General features: G+C 40.0%; 1 protein-coding gene across 1 annotated transcript in view; it reads left to right on the top strand.

The window, feature by feature from the left end:
* The window catches only part of LOC119649198 (BAI1-associated protein 3), a 303,977-nt gene extending 284,758 nt beyond the window's left edge, over positions 1-19,219 (top strand). Inside the window, exons 7-12 of the mRNA XM_038051237.1 lie at positions 2,068-2,577; positions 3,263-3,736; positions 8,078-8,261; positions 8,389-9,588; positions 10,199-10,445; positions 16,734-19,219. Coding sequence (XP_037907165.1) covers positions 2,068-2,577; positions 3,263-3,736; positions 8,078-8,261; positions 8,389-9,588; positions 10,199-10,445; positions 16,734-16,825 — 2,707 coding nt within the window. The 3' untranslated portion in view covers positions 16,826-19,219. The remainder of the gene's footprint in view (positions 1-2,067; positions 2,578-3,262; positions 3,737-8,077; positions 8,262-8,388; positions 9,589-10,198; positions 10,446-16,733) is intronic.
* The last annotated feature ends 262 nt before the right edge of the window (positions 19,220-19,481 follow it).

The raw sequence follows: 19,481 nt of genomic DNA, 5'->3' as shown, positions 1-19,481 counted from the left end.
TTGAGAACAAAGTTAAAAGTCTGATGGTCTCTTACTATTTGGCAAGCCAAGAATGAAGTTGATATCCGAGGTGGATATCCTCTAACAACTACGTGGGAGGGTTTTCTTGTAAACTATATTTTGCTAAAAATTTAAAGTTGCATCCCTATAAAATATGGTTGGCCTTTGATTCAGGATCAGAAACGCTTTAATTCGCCTAAAGGCTGCGATGTGGGAGCTAAAAATAAGTGTCCCACATTCTTTTAAAGAAGGAAAAGGGAGCGTGAAGTTACTGTAAAATCAGAACATTTTATGGATGTGGAAATCTTTTTGTATAAACCAGAACCTTGTTCAAATCGGCTCTTTGTCCGTCTGCCTTTTTGCCTGGTAGCCTGTCACAAATATTTTTCTCAGAAAGAGCCAAATCAAGTTTGGTGGGAAAACAGGAATTATGAACGCCCTTGCATGCAGTGAGTAATATCGTTCTGAAGTAGGGGTGGGGGGTGGGGAGGTTAGGTCTTCATACAAGTAAAGGGTTCGCGTGAGGTATCATCAACCAATAACATCAAACCGCACTGGTTGAACAGGAAGAATAAGGATAGGAGAATACAACTTTGAGACCGTTGATAATTTCTCTTATCTAGGGTCGAAAATCACAGCCGATAAAATCCGCGCACGGTTGTTGTCAGCCAACAGAGTCTATTTCAGCTTACAAAAACTCACCATAGGGTCAAAAGCTCTTACTGTACAAGACTATGATCTTACCAGTCTCATATATTCCTCGGAGGCTTGGGTTCTTAGCAAGAAGAATTGCGAATTCTTGGCCGCGTTCGAGAGAAGAATCCTCCGAAGAATTTTTGGCCCCCTACATGAGGATGGACAATTCCGTAGCCTACACAATGACGAAATCTATGAGCGATACCATGACCGTCCGGTTGTGGATAAAATCCGCCTCAATAGGTTACGGTGGGCGGGTCACTTAATCCGTATGGATGAAGATGATCCCACACGGAAAGTCTATAAGGGCAATATCTATGGTAGAAAAAGAAGACGAGGCAGACCCTGCCTAAGATCGAGCGAAGGTGTAGGTCAGGACGCCAGACAGCTTTTAGGGATATCGAATTGGTGGACCTCGGCGCAAAACCGGGACGTCTAGAATTCCTTATTAAGGCTGACCTAGACCGGATACCGGTTGTTGCGCCTTTGATGATGATGATGAGGTATCAAATAAAAGGTTTCGATCAGTGCTTCTCAAAGTTGGTTTGACATTCTCTATAAAGTGGCTTTTGCTATGGGGTCATTCCCAGAAATTAATGAAACTAAAAATTTTGAAGAAATCAAAATATTTTTTAGAAATCGAGTGGGAACCCCTCTTAAGTTCATACTAGAATCCTAGAGTTTGTAACAGTATGGTCTATAATATAATATCAAGCATGATACTACAAAATTTGTTGAAAACCTTACTATTGCCGACAAAATTTCGGGTGCAAAATTGTCTCTTTTGTATAAATGTTCAGTAATTCAGTGGGCAAGTCTATCACGTCTTACATTACGAGCTAGGATGCTATGTGCTTATGGAACAGTTCTGTACTTAAATATCCCTTCCTTTCATAACTGAAGTGCTGAGCTTCCTCTTTTTGACTTGTTTATATCTGAATTGCTAAACATGTCTAGATGTAACCAAAAAACGTGATATCCGCAGAAGAGTGCCACTTCGCAGACTTCCTATACGTCTTTACCAGGAATCGAACAAATTTTCGCTTCTGTATTAATTTCCTAGAAAGTAATATAAATTAGTCCTTACGTAGTGCCCTATCGACTCTTTCCTATAGGGCTTAACTCTAAAGTGTACATTTTTAATTAAACATATGCGCATTTATTTTATTGAATCCCAACTCGAAATAGATTAAAATCAAATTCTGAACAAAATCCTAACATCCGACATGACCTACTACTCCTCTACACTTGGAACTGATTAAAATTCGAATAAATGAAAACTGCGCCATTTTTTTATTTGATTCCTCCTGATAAAATTCCTACGCATGGCACCCATTTACTAACCGAATCCTGTGTTTATCTTTCTTTCAGTGACATAGATGACATAAACACCGACATATTTCATTTAGATATATGGGACCATGATGACGAGAGTTGTGTCCTGGACGCCGTTTCTCGACTAAATGAAGTGCGTGGCGTTCGGGGCCTAGGGAGATTCTTCAAGCAAGTATGCCAGTCGGCGCGTCAAGGCTCGCAAGATGATTTCTTGGGATGCGTTAACCTCCCCATTGCAGATATACCATCCACCGGACTGGAGGGTTGGTTTAAATTGGAAGCACGTAGCCAAAGGAGTACGGTTCAAGGGCGAATACGTTTGAAATTGTGGCTGTCGACACGCGAGGATCACGGCACCTCGGAAGAGGACAATGCCGCTGAGATTAGTAAAATAGAAAAGTTACATATGGTGTTCATGGCGCACGAATTATCTACACATGAACCGTCATGGACGTGGAACGGCGAATTACCGGGACCTGCACTCACTATACTTCATCAAATGGCTGTGCAAGGGGACTTGTCCGACTTACAATGTGTTTTAGCTAGGTAAGTTTTTGGAGACTCTGAATTTATATAGGAAAGCCCTGAAAGGGAATAGGAATATAAGATCGGAAGGATACCACTGCAACACCATACTATAGATCTTAAATTTGCCGCAGAATCCTGCGACGAGATAACTGCTTTTCAGTTCCTAGCCATGCCACAATGGTATTCAATGCACATAACACTTACGATAGGCTATAAAATATTCAAATCTGCTCCTATCCATACTAATATAGGAGAACGGATAGTCAATAACGGCGGACATATTGAGATAAATCAAATTGGCTTTTCTCCTGGAGTTAGTTAAGTTTGTGGTGCAGAGAATCGACCCACAGTGAAAACTTTATTGGCCTATAAAAAGTAGAACGGGCGAAATCAACACTATGTCCATTCAGCCTCTTTAGGTTATATACATATATATATTAGCTTGTGCACGATGCATTTGTTCATCCAAAGCCGGTAACTTTTATAAGCTGCAGTCAGGGAGGGACTATGAGATTTGCAGTTGCTGCCAGCAGGATAGGACTTGAAATTATAACCAGGAATTGGGTGTCAGAGCAATAACTCTTCCTACTCAAGCATATCAAACTCGAATCGAATGACATATCTCCTACTTCAAATGATAACCAAATTAGATATTCTTCCCAGCTTTCTTAACGCCCACGATTCTCTCTTCTTCTCCCTACAGATATGTAGCCGCTGTGCGTTTAAATCGGTCGACACCAATCGATCCCAAGTTTGTTCACCGACTATTAATAGACGTCGATAAGTTATGGAATCAACCGAATCAGGAAGTTTTATCGAGGGAAATGGAGCAATGGCTAGCCGAAGGGATGACGGGATTTGTCGATAAATCGCTTAATCAAATTAGGAGGCATCGCGACGTATTTCCGGCTCTACATCCTCCGTCGCTCATCCGCTTAGAGTTTTTATTACGCTGTCTTGGAATGCTTGGCAACATGAAAGCTTTTCGACAGGTGTGTCCGTTCAATAAAGGAGTGCGGGGTGAAATCGTGGGATCGCTAAGGAAAGGCTCCGTGCAGTGGGCGCAGCATTTTTTACGTGAGTCACAGCGCTCACAAAATCCTCTAGTCAATTTTGCAACTACTTTAATAGCAGATTTACAATTGGGAATAACATACTATCATCCCCTTTTTGATTCGTAAGTATAATACTATTTTGAAAATTGTTTGAGTTCCTTTTTAGCCCAAAGTGAAGAAATTAGGTTAAAATTACTAAAACCAAGGGAGGAAGAGAGGTAAGAGTGTCCGCTTGCATTTTGAAGGGATAAATGAAAACTATTCGAACAAATTGTTGAACCTTCTTTTATCTAGACAGAATAGAGTTTTAGTGCACCAAATATTTAATTGAATGAGTAAAAGACCCGGTTATGTGGCTTGCTTTACCAAGAAATCAGTTCTGATTATTATCTTCGCCTTCCAGAAAAAGACTTCCTCAACTTTTGCTTTAGTGAAAAATGTCCCTTCCAAAACATCGATTAAGGCTCAAGGTGACGACCCGAGAAAAAAATTGTTTCTGATCAACCTGAAATATTCCAAGATTTGGCGCTTTGTTCGGATACCTTTTTTGGTATCAATTCTTTTGATGCCGCTGTATGTAACCTCAACGACCTCTAACTAAATGTCTAGTGGTCGCTTTATCGTGAGTAAGGGCAAAGTTTCGCTTCGATTCGTTTAGCATTTTTATCTAAATAAGACACGGATTGGCAATCTTACAGCGCTCATTTTCTGTAGGAGGTCTCCCCAAAGTAAACTCTTTGCATCTACATATGTGTATAAGGAAGAGGGGAATTATCCCATGGTTCCACTCAGTTGGCGTCAGAAATACTTCATTTTTAAGGTTTTGTCTAAAACAAAACACTATTAAAATCGGTTTACTGTTATTCTACCTGTCTGTCTGTCTGTCTGTCCGTTACACGCACTTTTCTCGTAGACGGTTGTAGTGATTGACACCAAATTTGGTGCAAAGGCGGGAATTTTGAACACTCACGGATCCAGTGAGTTAAATAATTCCACATCGAATTTAAAGGGAGTCCCCATTTTGTTTTCATCAAATATAGTCATGTGAAGTATCAAATGAAAGGTCTCGGCTAGTACTTTCTGAAGCTGGTCTTAGTTTTAACATCTGCTGGAAAGGTGAGGAGTGCGGGCGGTCGAAAGTAATAATTTCTCTAAGTGACCCATTCTCAGAAACTACCCAAACGAAATATCTGAAAGAAATCACGAGGTTGTCACTATATGGTACTTAGGCTCCGAAATTCACTCCATACCGATATCTATTCAAATAAAGTTAATAATATTATATTACTAAAATTTTTAGTAATTGGTCCCAAAACCCCCCTTAAGTTTACTCTAGCACCACTGTAGGCTATAAATTAAAGCATGATTCTACCAAGTTTTGTGGAAATCACACTATTACTAACAAAGTTATAATATGTCAAATTTGGCACTTCTTTGAATGTCAATATCACCCGAAAGTGGATATTCTGACATAATATATGCATATATTACGTGCTACGTACTACTGGGACAAATGCACACTCAAATGTCTTTATAAGAGAAATACACAAAACCTTTCATAAGCGTCCAGCTTCCACGGTTACTCCTATTGATACGAAATTTGGTAGAAAGGTGGGATCTTCCATACCTTTATAGAAAACACATCCTGACACCTAGGTTTCGTGCAAAGCTCCACCAATCAGATATTCTTAATATCTGTCTGGCATCCTGGCCAACGCCACCGCTTCATTTAGATTAGGGCCTGAGATGTCTTCGCCCGGATATTTTTAACAGATATCTCGCCTTCTTCTTTTCATCAGCCTTTGTCTCGCTCAGAAGCGGGATCAGCTCGTCATGATCGGTTGCACCATTTTGCTCTGTGAAAGGTCTGATCTGGAGGCAATCGCGCTTTCAAACCACCTTCCAGCGTATCAACTTCAACTTCGATGCTTAGACCAATCTTGGCAAGTGAGTTCTCGCTAGTGCGAATTACATGATAACACTATCGAAGACGCCTGCTTCACAATATTTCCACTATCGATGCAACCCTGTATCGATCGCGGGTATCCTCATTTTAGATGTGGTCATGGCGTGTTACGTCACTCGTCCAACATAACATCTTCGTCTCCATTACCGCGAGGAGCCGCGTCTATTATAGTTGGCCAATACTCAGAACCATAGAGGGTGAGAGAACGGAGGACACTGCGGTAAATTTTAGATTTGAGACGCTTGTTGATACGTCAAGCAATTGGCTGATAGCATTGGCTTGAAGTTCTGGGCAAATCATTGCCATCGAGAGTGATAATGCCTATTTCATGGAGATCGTTGGTCAAAAATTAAATATGAGACCGTATTGCATGTAGCGATCATTCCATTTTTTCGACGTTTTCCTATTAGACGACGTGTCATGTCCTCCCTCCCGTGTAACCGTGTCCATAACAAGAACAAAGAGGAGTGGTATAGGATGTTTCTTTGAATCCTGACGGAGACACGAAGCAATATTAACACGCAGGCCACACTTTGAACTTTACTTTTTGGATTGTGATAGACCAATTTAACCCAGCGCATGAGCTCTTATGGTACTAGGTGGTACCGCAGAGCTTCAGCAGTCATTGGCAAACCCGACTTGATCTATGGGTATTTAAACGATGTCGCGAATGCAGTTATCAAAAACGTGTTCAAAAGTTTTCATAATATGGAACAGTAACCGGATCGGACGGTAATGCGTACACTGCGCTGGAATACCTTTTTTCCATATTGGAATTTTGATGTCTTTTGCCAGTCAGACGTTGTTCTACCTCCCACCTGATTAAAGAAACCACTGGGCCACAGTGTTGGCTCCCAGCTCTTCGCTTTTGCTTTTGATTTTAGATAAGTGCCCATCATGTTGGCTTAAATCATCGTTTTCTTTGAACACGAATTGATTTTGTGACGAAAATCAGAACCCTGATGTGACAAGCCGAACGATACGAGTACACACTGAATACATAGCTCAGCATTCATACTGTTGAATGCAAGACCTATGACACTTGCCCTATGAATTCTTCTGAGACATATGAACTCAAAGGGCTTTCCCGGTTCCCATGCTACCAGATAACCTCTCTCTGCTGAACTGATCTTCAAATACAGAGATGATACATGGCTATTTTTCTACCAAACAACCCTATATATGCCCTTTCGCTCACTGGATGTCTCCTGTCTGCGAGCTCTTACCTCAATCTGTTAATCCAAAGCCTTATCGTCTCGGATCTTATTTCGCTATATATCTTTAATTCTAATGATGTTTTCTATCTGCTTTCTGGCAATTCAGTCCACGTCATTCAAAGGTTGGCCTTCGATTTTTTTTGGAAATAATTATTTTTTGTATACAGATCTTATTTCCATGCTGTTCTTTCTTTTCTCTGACTGTTGGATCAGCCGGTCGTCCGATTGCTGAATTCTTCATTTCCTGCTAAAAGTGCTTAATTTTTTTTTTTTGGCTTGGGTATTCTAAAGATTTCTTTGTTCACTTTTACCTGATAAGTTTCTCACCTTTTCTTCGTAACTTTTTCACTTGTTCCTTGTAAATTTTGCAATTCCAATTGCTTAATGCTGAACGGAATAGGGTAAAAGAGTTAGTTTGACATCCAGTAACTGGCGTGAGCGTTAAGGAGGATTAGCCACCGAATGGTCGTCTTGTTGGAGGCAAAGATAGGCGCTCCATAGAAAAAAAGCTTCCATTGTGATAGTTTGTGTGAGGATATGAGCCCTGCAAATATTACTGCTGGAAATGAAGTCTATTTGGACTACTATCGTATTGATGGCCAGGGTTTCTCGTTGATGCCGCAAATAAGTCCTATTTCAGAAAGTTGATTTTTGACATAATATTAGCAAGGTAGGAGGTGCCTTTGTGGATATCTCGCCATTCCTTCGTGATTTGGTGTAGTTCATTAACTCATTCGTCAACTAAAAGATACGTTTCTTCTTTCGCGGCACTTTTAATTCAATGCATCGATATCAATCCAGGGACTATTTGCACTTCTTTCTGACTTCCTCGATTTATATCGGAAGGGCGACTGGCAAAAGACATTTTCTTACCATAACACGAACTTCTCTGCAAAGGAACCAGGGCTGATTGAAGGTCCAGTCATCTATGATTTCTTGAGCCTTAGATGCTACAATAGGCTAGCTTTCTGCTATTGTATGTGAATTTTTGTCCTAGGTTTCCATACCGTAGTTCCTCTTATTCAGATGCGAGTGGTCATCCCCGGGTACGTACATAATAGTGGTTGCTCCACGCTTTGAAACACGCGATCAAAGTCATCATACTTTCCATGATCCGATCTTATGTCTCTCTTGAAAGCCAAAGGCCCATAATTGTCAGGAGCGAGTTGAGCGCTATTTTATTTTAGGTTCGTTATTCATTTTAAGTTGATAAGTTGCAACTGAGCTCTAAAACTTTGCCACTCATACTATACTCTTCCGTATTCTCCTATTCATTTCAGAACAAATGGTATTCAGTATTTTAGCATAATTTATAAACAATTCGATGCGATTCTGGCCGAAGAAGTTACATCTCGTATGGAAACTGGTCAAATCCCTGGAGCATCATTAAGTCAATTTGCAGTTTTAGAGGGCGATAAGGAACCTGTGGATATACGTCCATTTGAAATTTATTTGGCATTACAGGTGAGTAATTTGATTGTTGGATTGCCTACCTAGACATTAGTAGCGAGATCACTAAACATAAACTTGATATTTTAGGTGATATACATTTTTTTTCAATTAATAGCAACTTATTAATTTTCGTCTACAGGAATTTTCGGTACTCAAACAACATCTCTCCGTGATGCCGCAACCACCAGAAAACCCGCTCGCTCTTCAAAACTATAGTGAGTGGTTCATGCCGATTATTGAACGGTGGCTAATAGTTAGTAAAGCACGAGCTTTGCAAAGAGTTAGAGCTGCAATATCACTGGACCAAATATGTGAAGGACAAAGGATCGTCCGGCATAGTACATCGTCAGTGGATACAGCGTCATGCTTCTACCAAATGCGTGAATTTTGGAAAATGCTGCAATGGCCAGACCCGAACACAGCTCCACATTTCGAAGCGTTGCTTATAGATGCGGCCTGCTCTGCGGCTATGCATTACAGTGATTTGATACACCAAGCATTAGCGGATAGCGGCTACTACGAACAAACGGGACCATTTCGGACTTCAGACGATATGTGTGTCACAGTTAACAACTTGGAGTACGTTCGAAGAGCATTGTCCGACTTTAGGCCCGACGGTCAATTATTACATGATAATGCTGAAGCTTTGCTTGAATCCAGCCTAACACAACTAGAGACAAGAGCTGAAAGGGTTCTGTCAAAGTTAGCCCCTCTGATGCAAGTCCCCTTGCAAAAAGCAGTATTTCATTTGGCCTGGTCGCCTGATTCGCTTCCGACAAATCAAGCTATTGTTCCTCTTCTAGAATACTTAGATGTACACCTTTCTGCCTTAAATAGTGCTCTACTTACTAAGAACTTCAACCGCGCACTGACCCTTATTTGGTACACCGTGCTCAATGAGTTGTCCCGACAAATGGACACAGGAGCGGATGGAGATCGACCATCGAATTTTCATGACCGGCTTTACGAAGCTTTGCAACTTCTAGTAGATTTTTTTAATGCCGAGGGACTGGGTCTGTCCATGGAAATGCTGCACTCAGAAGCATATTGGAGGGTTGAACAACGACTTCAGTACCACAAAACAGATACGGACAAGCTTATAGATTTGTTTTACTTACAACGCTTGCAGGAGCAAATGATTGCCCCGTTACCCGGACCGTACGGGGTTTTAGCCGTGAGGGCGTACTTTAACCATGACTCGTTATGCGTGGAGGTCCTGCATGCCCGTGATATCATTCCACTTGATCCGAATGGTTTCAGTGATCCTTTTGTGATCATAGAGTTGTTGCCACGGAGAGTGTTTACTCATTGCGCGGAACAACAAACGAATGTACATAAGGTAAGATATGAGATTGAGATTTTGCAGATAAAAAGTTATTAGTCCGCGGGGAATGTTGGGAAAACAAACAAACCCCGATATTCAGAGGAGCAGAAGCTAACATCAAAGGAAGCGCTTCATTATGTAAATCTTAAGAATTTAGAGTAGCTTCAGGGAATATCTTCATAGTATAAATGCCCATATAATGAATACGTAAATACGTTTAAAAAAATAATTTAAAAGCAATATCGCGCGGAATCTTTTGAAAATTGAAGAAAGAAAGGCGGATAAATCTCTTGGCTTCCAATATTTTTCGCGTAAATATTCATGATTTTAATATCCCCAACGGCAAGGGCATCATGAGCAATCGATAAATTTAGATGAAAAATTTACGTGGGAACTCGATACACAATAAACTTGTATATAATATTGAAAGTCTCAGGCAGAACCACCCTTCGCACATTACCTATAACTTTATTAGATCCACTTTCACTCGATGCGGGGCTACACACTTGTAGACTCCCCGTCGTAACCTTATGCCAGTGGGTCTTTTGAGCAGGCACGCTGCACTTTCTTTTTTCACGAAAATTATAATACCATTTTCTTTTCTCTTTTGTTTATTTTCTGGCAGAAAACGTTGAATCCCAACTTTGATGAATGTTTCGAATTTTCCGTTACCTTGGAGCAATGTTTGAGCGACGGTGCGATGATTGCTTTCACCGTGATGGATCACGATGTCCTTACCTCGAATGATTTCGCGGGCGAGGCATTCCTTGCCCTGGGAAATATTCCGGGTGTCGCAGATTACAGTACGAGCGTTGAAAATTTCCACGGTCTAAAGCAGGTGGATTTACCTTTGATGCAGCAGCACGACAAGAGTAAGTAAATAGAGCCATAGTCCCCATTATTTATCTCGCCGTGTCACCCCCACATCACCCCCCATATCCCATGTGTAGCCAGGAACAATACAATCAGAGTTGGTATGAACGCAGGGAATGATATGAGTGCGAATAAATTAGGAATGCGGGGATTTATTGCCTTGCAAATATTATGAGCAATGACACAGAATTGCGCTATTACCTTCGCTTCGTAAATTATGCTGACACATTATTCATAGCATATTCATTATGGATATGTGAACACCAGAGACACTGCGTTATCACTTCACACGCCCCTTGAAACAGTCTGTGATAAGGGAGGTGTGCATTCTGTTGCGAAAGAAATTGAATTCATTGAATTCGTTCCAGGGTAGGATTAAGATGCGATAGCCGAGACGATAGTAACTTCAAGAGCATCAGGAGTTACCTCTCTCTTAGTTATAATTTCAGCCTCTGGTTTTCTCCTGTCTGCTGTTGAACCTTGAATAGCTCTAACTAAACCGCGTTTCAACAACATGTTCCTTGCATGCAAATACACTTATGTATGTATATCCTCAAGAACAGAGAAAACACAAACAATCTCGAAAGCATTTCCTAACACACACTTTCCAGGATTTCCATATTTTGCGGGTTATTGTTATTATGTGGTTATGATTGTTCGATATAGCAGTGGAAATAGGATTAAGGTAATACATTTGCATGTGATATGTTTTCCCGCAGGTCAAATCGTGATTTATGGACAAATATTGGTTTCGTCAATAAAGTATGCATGCCATACTAAATTTGCATCGAATTAATACATCAACACAATGAAGTGGCTAACCTTCGAACATCCAATTTGTTTTAGATCGATTTCATAATGGAATCAATCGATTTTATGGCCCCATTTGGTAATCAACTATTGTATGTGTAGGGAATGATTGCTATTAAGTAGCCTGAACATAATTGGATATTTATTTGCCTATCATGTAAACAGTTGGTTAGTGGTAAGAATTACATTTTCACAACAAATTCTATTTTATATTGATTCATTACCCCCGTTTTTATTTATCACACCCAATATACTTAAAACCGACTTTACCCACTAATGTAAAATTTGACATCCGTTTGTTCAAGGAATAGTGACGATTTGGTTCCCTAATGGGGCCTCTCAACTGTGGATATGATGCATTCAAGGCCCTTCTTAAGGTTTCATGTAAAACAAAACCTTATTAAAATCAGTTTACTCTATCTCTGTCTGTCTGTCCGTCTGTCTTTTTTTGCAATTATGTGAGATTTCTACTCACTAAAACCACCTCCTTCTTCCACTCTCCCCACGGGCCTGCTATAAGCATTGCATCGCGGGGCTGGATCAGTTCTTAACTGCGGCTCATTATTGTTCTTTCCCTTTCTTGCTTTCTTCGCAGATCAGTTCATGCCTCAGTTTTTGATGAATCATTTCCAGCTCGATAACAACTTGATTCCAAGCCTTAGTTGACTCCAACATAAACTCCACTATATTTTCAGGTGTTATGCACCTGTCTGCGATCACCTCCAGCCTAATTCGGTGCGCTGTAAACCTAGGGCACTCAAATACAACATGCTCCGCCTTGTGAGCCACGTTACCACATCTGCGGTAGCATGGTGACTCGTCGTGTCCAAATCGATGTAGATAAGCCCGATAACCTCCGTGTCTACTTAAAAACTGCGTTAGCTCATAGTTTAGTTCCCCGTGGCTCCTTTCAGTCCATCTTCGAATGTGTGGAAAAAGACGGTAGGTCCAGCGGCCAGTTTGTGCCTCGTTCCATCTCTTTTGCCATTCTGCGATGGATTCCCGCCGTGCTCTTTGTCGTCGAAGTACACTAGACTCTCTGATTGCATACATTTTATCGTAGAGACACCGACCTTCATTCGCCAAGATGTCTATGGGGATTGTCCCTGCCAGTACATATGCTCCTTCTCCTGATGTTGTTCGGTAAGCACTGCATACCCGGAGTGCACATAGTCGATACGCCATTCCTAGTTTTCCGCTGTTTGATTTGTTTATCAGAACAGTTGCCCAAACTGGAGCCGCGTACCCTTGAAATGAGACGACGTCGACTTTGTCTTGGTCCACCAATGTTCGGTAGTTTCCTCGAGATCGCTACAGCGTTGGAAGACGCTTTAGTTGCGGCGCACTCAATGTGTTTTTAATGTTGAGCCTTTTGTCAATCATTGTTCTCAAATATTTAAGCGACTGTTGGGGACGGGAGGATTGTTTGTTCATCACCTTTAATTTTCACGGTTGTGCCCTTCTTTCTTTTGCTGATTAGCACTAGTTCCGTTTTATGTTCAGGAAGTGATAGACCGGACATTTTCAACCAGGAATTGATCTCCCATACCGCTTCATTTGTGTAGATTTCGATCTAGTCTAAGCGTTTTGTAACTGCTGTTATCTCGATATCGTCCCAAAGCCAATGGTTATCGCGCCGTTAGGAAAGCGTAGCGTCAACACTCCATCGTGCATAATTAACTACAGTAAGGGACCTAAGATGTGTTACGTCACCATCACCGGGAATAATTTCATTCCAACTATCGTCCGAGTCGCAGTATAATCTTCTTCCTAGAAACAATGCAACAATGATGCGTACAAGTCATTCGTATGTGCAAACCCAGAAAGACCTCCAGGGATAAAAATAAAACTAGGTAGCTTGCTCCTACTACAATATATTTTAATAGTTAGTAAATACGAAAGCTACTTACTCTCTTCCTCAGTACTTAAGCTACCTCCAGGGATGCCGTTAAGCATGTCCTCATTGCCACACTGATACACACGCCAGCCAGTCTTGGAAGTTCGTTTTGTTTTGCCCACATTACCGCCCCATTGGGTTACTATTGCAGTGTTTATCCTAAGTTGCATCTGGATTCTGTCATATTGGGTATCCTCAATATCATCAGTGTAACTCTGAATTTGTATTCCAATATTTCGTAGCTCTCCTAAGAGTTCATCCACAACCATACTCCACATAAGTGGTGACCGTACCTGACCCTGTGAACAACCATGAGTAGCATTCATGACAATAGAATTTGCATCCGTCTGTACTTCTATAATATTTGCCTACAGATTCTGCCTAAAATTCTGCCCACCCAGAAAGCCTGGGTGCTTCCCACTCGCTTGTGGATCAGGACTTCTTGTATCTCTACGTACGATGTGTTAGCAAACGCTCCTTCAATGTGAAAAAAGCAGACAGTGCTATTTCTCACCTTTTGTTCGTTATTGGGGTAACAAGCACAATGTCGTCGCCTTCCACCGTTGGATAGGACCCCAGGAAATGAGTTTTGAGAAGCAGATACACTTTGTCCCAATCATTTTCTGAAGATTAACTGGCTATAGCTTTGTATAGCTTGGTTGCTGTTGTGATTTGTACTATCCTTCCATAGAATTCTGTGAAGCTGTTCCATTTTGCTTTCTTCAGTGCATTTTAGTACTCGGCCCCTCTCCAGTTTGTTCTGCTCAGTTGAAGAGTTTCCGCACCCCTGTTCTTATTCTGGCTAGGTTCCTTTCACACCTCTTGATGACTTAACTGTCTTAGCCGGACAGTTGGCCTCATATGCGCCAATAACGACTTTGTTGAGGACTTCCACCACTATTTCCAGTTCCGTTTCAATCCTAGTATCACCGCCCCTTTGTAGTTGAGCCATGTTATTGCTCAGCTGCGTTGCATAGGAGCCCCAGTCCGTTCAAAAGGGATTTTTATTTCGGGGTTACCCTCAATGTCGAACCCAATTATTCTGTGATTCGACAACCAGGGCTCATCCAATACTTTCCCAATCTTAACAAGCCCATTCATCAGCGTATTTTCAAGACTTATGTCTAGTAACTCTTGTCTTGTGTTGGCCATGAATTTTGAATCGTTCCGTACCTTATATATCTCTTCCTTACTGCTAAAAATAAATTCAAGAAGATACTCAGCTCCGAAGCAGTTCTTGCACGGTTCAGGTCTACCTGAGTTATCTTAGTGCTGAATTTTAGCTCCGCTAGTGTTTGGATCCCTTCTCCACTGTCATCTTACCACCATCCTTCACCGACATAGCGCTTTCCTGCTAGCTGCTTTCCACCCTAAGTACTAGAATTGAAGATCTAGATGGTCTAGCTTCTCCTGCTTACAGGCCAGCAGGTATACTTCGCTATTTGATCCTGTCCTCTCCTGTCTTTGACCTCTGAAATCCCTTCTGGGGGGGGGGGACTTTTCGCCTAATGTCCCCCCCGAAATATCTCCCATCATCATCAAGGGTGCAACAACCGGTGTCCGGTCTAGGCCTGCCTTAATAAGGAACTCCAGACATCCTGATTTTGCGCCGAAGTCCACCAATTCGATATCCCTAAAAGCTGTCTAGCGTCCTAGCCTACGCCATCGCTCCACCCCAGGCAGGATCGCCTCGTCTTCTTTTTCTGCTCTTATAGACTTTCCGGGATGGATCATCCTCATCCATATGGATTAAGATCCCCCCCACCGTAACCTATTGAGCCGGATTTTATCCAAAACTTGACGGTCATGGTATCACTCATAGATTTCGTCGTTATGTCGGCTACGGAATCGTCGATCCTCATGTAGGGGGCCAAAAATTCTTGCGAGGATTCTTCTCTCAAATGCGGCTAACAGTTCGCAATTTTTCTTGCTAAGAACCCAAGTCTCCAAGGACTACATACATGAGGACTGGCAAGATAATTGTCTTGCGGATTTCATCGTCGTAGCTGTTTTCGGTTGTGATTTTTAAACCTAGATAGGAGAAATTATCAACGGTCTCAAAGTTGTAGTCTCCTATCTTTATTCTTCCCGTTTGACCAGTGCGGTTTGATGTTGTTTGTTGGTTGGTTTTCGGTGCTGACGTTGCCATCATATATTTTGTCTTACCTTCATTGATGTGCAACCCAAGCTCAGTCTTATCAATTTCGTCAGGATACCGAATTCTCTCATGGCCGTGGCGGCTTTAAAGTCGATAAAGAGATGGTGCAACTGATGGCCACATTCCAACAAGTTTTCATAGTTTGCCGCACAGGAAAAATCTGATCTGTTGCTGATTTGCCTGGAGTGAAGCCTTTTTGGCACGGGCCAATCATGTTCTGGGCATATGGGGCTGTCCGGCCTAGCAAGATAGCGGAGAATATCTTATAGATAATACTCAGCAACGTAAATACCTCTATAATTACTGTACTGTGTAATATCTCTCTTTTGATGTACGAGACAGCTAATGCCTATTTGCCAGTCGTCAGGCATTGATTCGCTGTCCCACACATTGAGCACAAGTTAATGAACCACTTGGTGTAATAGGTCGCCTCCATATTTAACCGAATTCGGCTGTAATTCCATCGGCTCCTGGTGACTTATGATTTTTAAGCGGATGAATTGCACGGACTGTTTCTTCTGCAGTTGGTGGTGGCAGTATTCTGCCGTCGACTTCAATTGGCGGGACCTCCAATTGTTAGTTTTTTTAGTAATTGTTCATTGGTCTACTCATTACCTTCGAATGAGTATCGAGATGAGGAGACCTTCTGTCACCCTCTTAGCGAGAAGAGACCTTCGGGCCTCGACGTGGTTTTGCGTATCAACACGGGTGCCGTACTCCATAGTTCGGTAGAAATTTAGGTAATTCTTGCATCCACCAGTATGAATGCTAAGCCATGCACTTGGTATAGACTGGTACCGTTGTTGCTTGTCTCAGCAGGGCTCTGATTGTGGTCACAAAATCAATCCGTGTCTTAAGAGGACCGTAGGATTAAGTCTCACGACAGGTGCCTACGTAAAACACTATGGGCTTCACTGTCACCCTCTTAGCAATTTCTCGTTCCTCGGTTAATCGGCCTAATATTGTTACGTATGCAGTGCCAAGCCAAGGATGTTAAGCCTTAAAAAGTGTATTAAAATATATTTTGGAAAATAGGGAAGTAGGGAATGCTCTGGCACGAGGGAGGAAAATTTCCAGAACTATTTTAACGGAGAAAGAAATAAACATTTTAATTTGATAAGATAAGAATGCAAAATTTTAAAGAATATATATACATATGCAATATAATGTGGAGATTTGGAATTTATGGTAAATGGAGAATAAAGAATGATATACTGGAGGAACCAGTAGAAATTCACTTTTTCCCTGACGCTAGAGAAGGCAAGCGAAAGGGCACGGATTCTCTGTAGCACTTGAACCTGTATAACGCTTGAAGTTTTTTCTTCCTCCCGTGTCGATTCCCTCTCTCTTGTCTTCCTTCCTCCAAATAACAATGTCGTCATAAAAAAATGTCAAAATTAATTTTAATTTCTTCCATTACAGATCATCCAATCCTGCAAATTCTGGAATCACGTATTAACGATAAATTAGCTGTCGAATTTGTACGAAAACAACGAGCTCGGCTCGCAATGTAAATCTTGTGGATTATAAGTAACAATGGTAAATATCAATTAATTATATTTAAAGGCGAAGCCAGTGACGACCCGAAGAATAAAATAAATAAAATTTGAAATTGTCATAGTTGAACCAATTCAAACGAAAACTATCTTTTGAGATTTTTTACTTCGTCAACTTTTTTGCAATGCTTATGAAAATAATAAAGATTGTACTAAATTTAGTCTTGCGGCTATGTTCCTGTTTTGAAGTTATAACTGTTAAGGAAAACATTCTATGTGTCAATGAAAAATGAAAATTAGATTTCAATTTTACTTCTTGTACATGATTTAAAAAGGGAAAATTTCTTGAATATCTTTGCAGCGCTATTTAAATACATGTGTTCACATTTCCTTAGTTTGCATGAAATTTTCTCCCGGTCATGGTTTGCTAATTTCTTTTATATATTTTTTGCAATTTTTTATCTATTTCTCTACAATGAGGACTTCAAAAACCATTCCAGCAGCTTTAATCTACTGGAAAATCAACTTTTTCCAATTATCTGAAAAGATGCATATAATTGAAAGTATCTGAACGGGTGAAAATATATGTACGATGTGATAATTTTCACAAAAAATATATCTCAAGTATGAAAGTCAAAAACAAAATATCATATTTTCATGAAATATCTACCTACATACATAATATCATAATTGTCACTGTCTTTTAACACAATTCAAACAACCATAAAATATCTGTCCTTCTGCGTAGATGGCCAACCTACACTTTACATACGAATAGGCAAAGACTATCAAAACTTTTAGAATCTATGGGACTACATATTTTTTTAATAATATACTCATAAACTATGATATTACTAGATGAAGCAACATCAAGAGGGAAGCTTAACAATTAAGAATTAAACCAACTAAAATAAATCATCATTAAAAGAACTAAAACGATAAGAAAAACTAACCAAACTTGCGTGGTATAATGCCTTCAATTCTTTCAAAGCACAATTGCAACAAGACAAATTTATCTACATATGTATGTGAAGTCTTTTCTGAGATTTTTATTTGATTTTTCTAAAATTGCTATACAATCTTCAGAGCTTAATGGTGAATTCCGATATGGCGATATCCATTGAATTTCCCTGCTATCGTTCACCTTAGGAGTAAGCGCCTGTGTTGAAAGGAACGTTTCCATACATACAATCGCACATACTACACATGCTGGGTTTCCTGCAAATGTCCACTAGACATGTTGTTTTGTAAATACTATAATATCTCCTACATGCGAGTGGATACGGACGTGCATATATCACTTGAACTTTGCTTTCAGTTTTCCATAGTGGGCTGAATTTATGTTGTCACCCGTGGACAAATGTTGATTTCAAATAACATTCTTTAGTACTTTTAAATTATTTCTTTGTTTAGCGGTTAAAATGGGTCAGTTTTTATGGCATAAATTAGACGAAAGTGAAGACTTTCCCGCGGATGACCGTAGTCTCAATTATTCATTAAATATTGGAATTGAGGAGTTAATTAAAAAAGGGCGGGACTAAAAAATTAGTGTAAATGCTTATTTTTGCCACTGACCTGAATATATTTCAAAAGTTTGTAAAAACTTTGTATAGACTGCATACTAACACTTCTTTAGAGTATCTCTTTCAAGAGTATCTTCCGAGCTATTGTATAATAAAATGGGGAAAAGTATTGTCACATCGCTATGAATATTTGCTATTGATAGTAGCATTAGATAGTACTCATCCAAATCAGAAGAGAATTTAGCCGAGGAAGCGATTCTTCAAGTTATCAATGTTAATTTTAAGGCATCTTTTATGCAACAAAACAATGGACACCTGCCAAAAATCGAATGCACCTAACTAATCACTTTTATACCTACTCTACTATTAGCGCGTTCTGTATAAAACTATCAGAAAACAAAGATACTTAGAAACTAAAACAAAACTAATCTGTGTAATGTTGCTAAATAAAATGCCTATTTAGTCGTTTATATAAAAGAAAACCAAAGAAAGCATGTAAGAGGGAGCGTGAATACAAAACCAAACACACAAAAGAATTTTTATTTTATAGAAAACTCAATTTATCTATTGTATTTTTGTCCGAAATGCTATACAACCAGAGACAATTCCAAGCAGAACTTACTAACCTTTGTATGTATATTCTCAATTAGATATCAATATATATTTCTATCCATGTACACTATCAATAAAAAAGAGAAAATGCATCCTACAAAAGAAAACCAAAATACTTAAGTGAAGACAAAACGTAAAACATGACATGAGGGTCAGTGAAATAAGTGGAGTTTATCGAAAATGAAAGGGTTAATTATATCGTTACATCTGTAAAACTTATTTATATAAATGTAAATGTGAATAAAATAAAGTAAAAATGAACGATAAATAAAAATAACTGTCAGTTGTTTTATTCCTTTAAATGATGTGAAGACATAATCCTGGCTTTCCTGCAAAAGGAAGAGTAAATTAAAGTCGAGAAAGTTACTTAGGAGCGGTGTGGACTATTTTCCTTCGGTAAGGAGACATACTCAGCATGCACAAGAGGTTCCTTTTTTTCGACATACTGAATAAGGATTTAAGGAAATTGGTTTAAGCAGGAAAATTCTTCCCGTTGGCCGCAATTCTTCAGGTTTCGACTACACAGGATATAATAGCAC

Source organism: Hermetia illucens, chromosome 2 (assembly GCF_905115235.1).
Source record: "Hermetia illucens chromosome 2, iHerIll2.2.curated.20191125, whole genome shotgun sequence".
NCBI lineage: Eukaryota > Metazoa > Arthropoda > Insecta > Diptera > Stratiomyidae > Hermetia > Hermetia illucens.
Note: the sequence above shows the minus strand (reverse complement) of the source record. Positions and strands in the feature narration are given on the sequence as shown.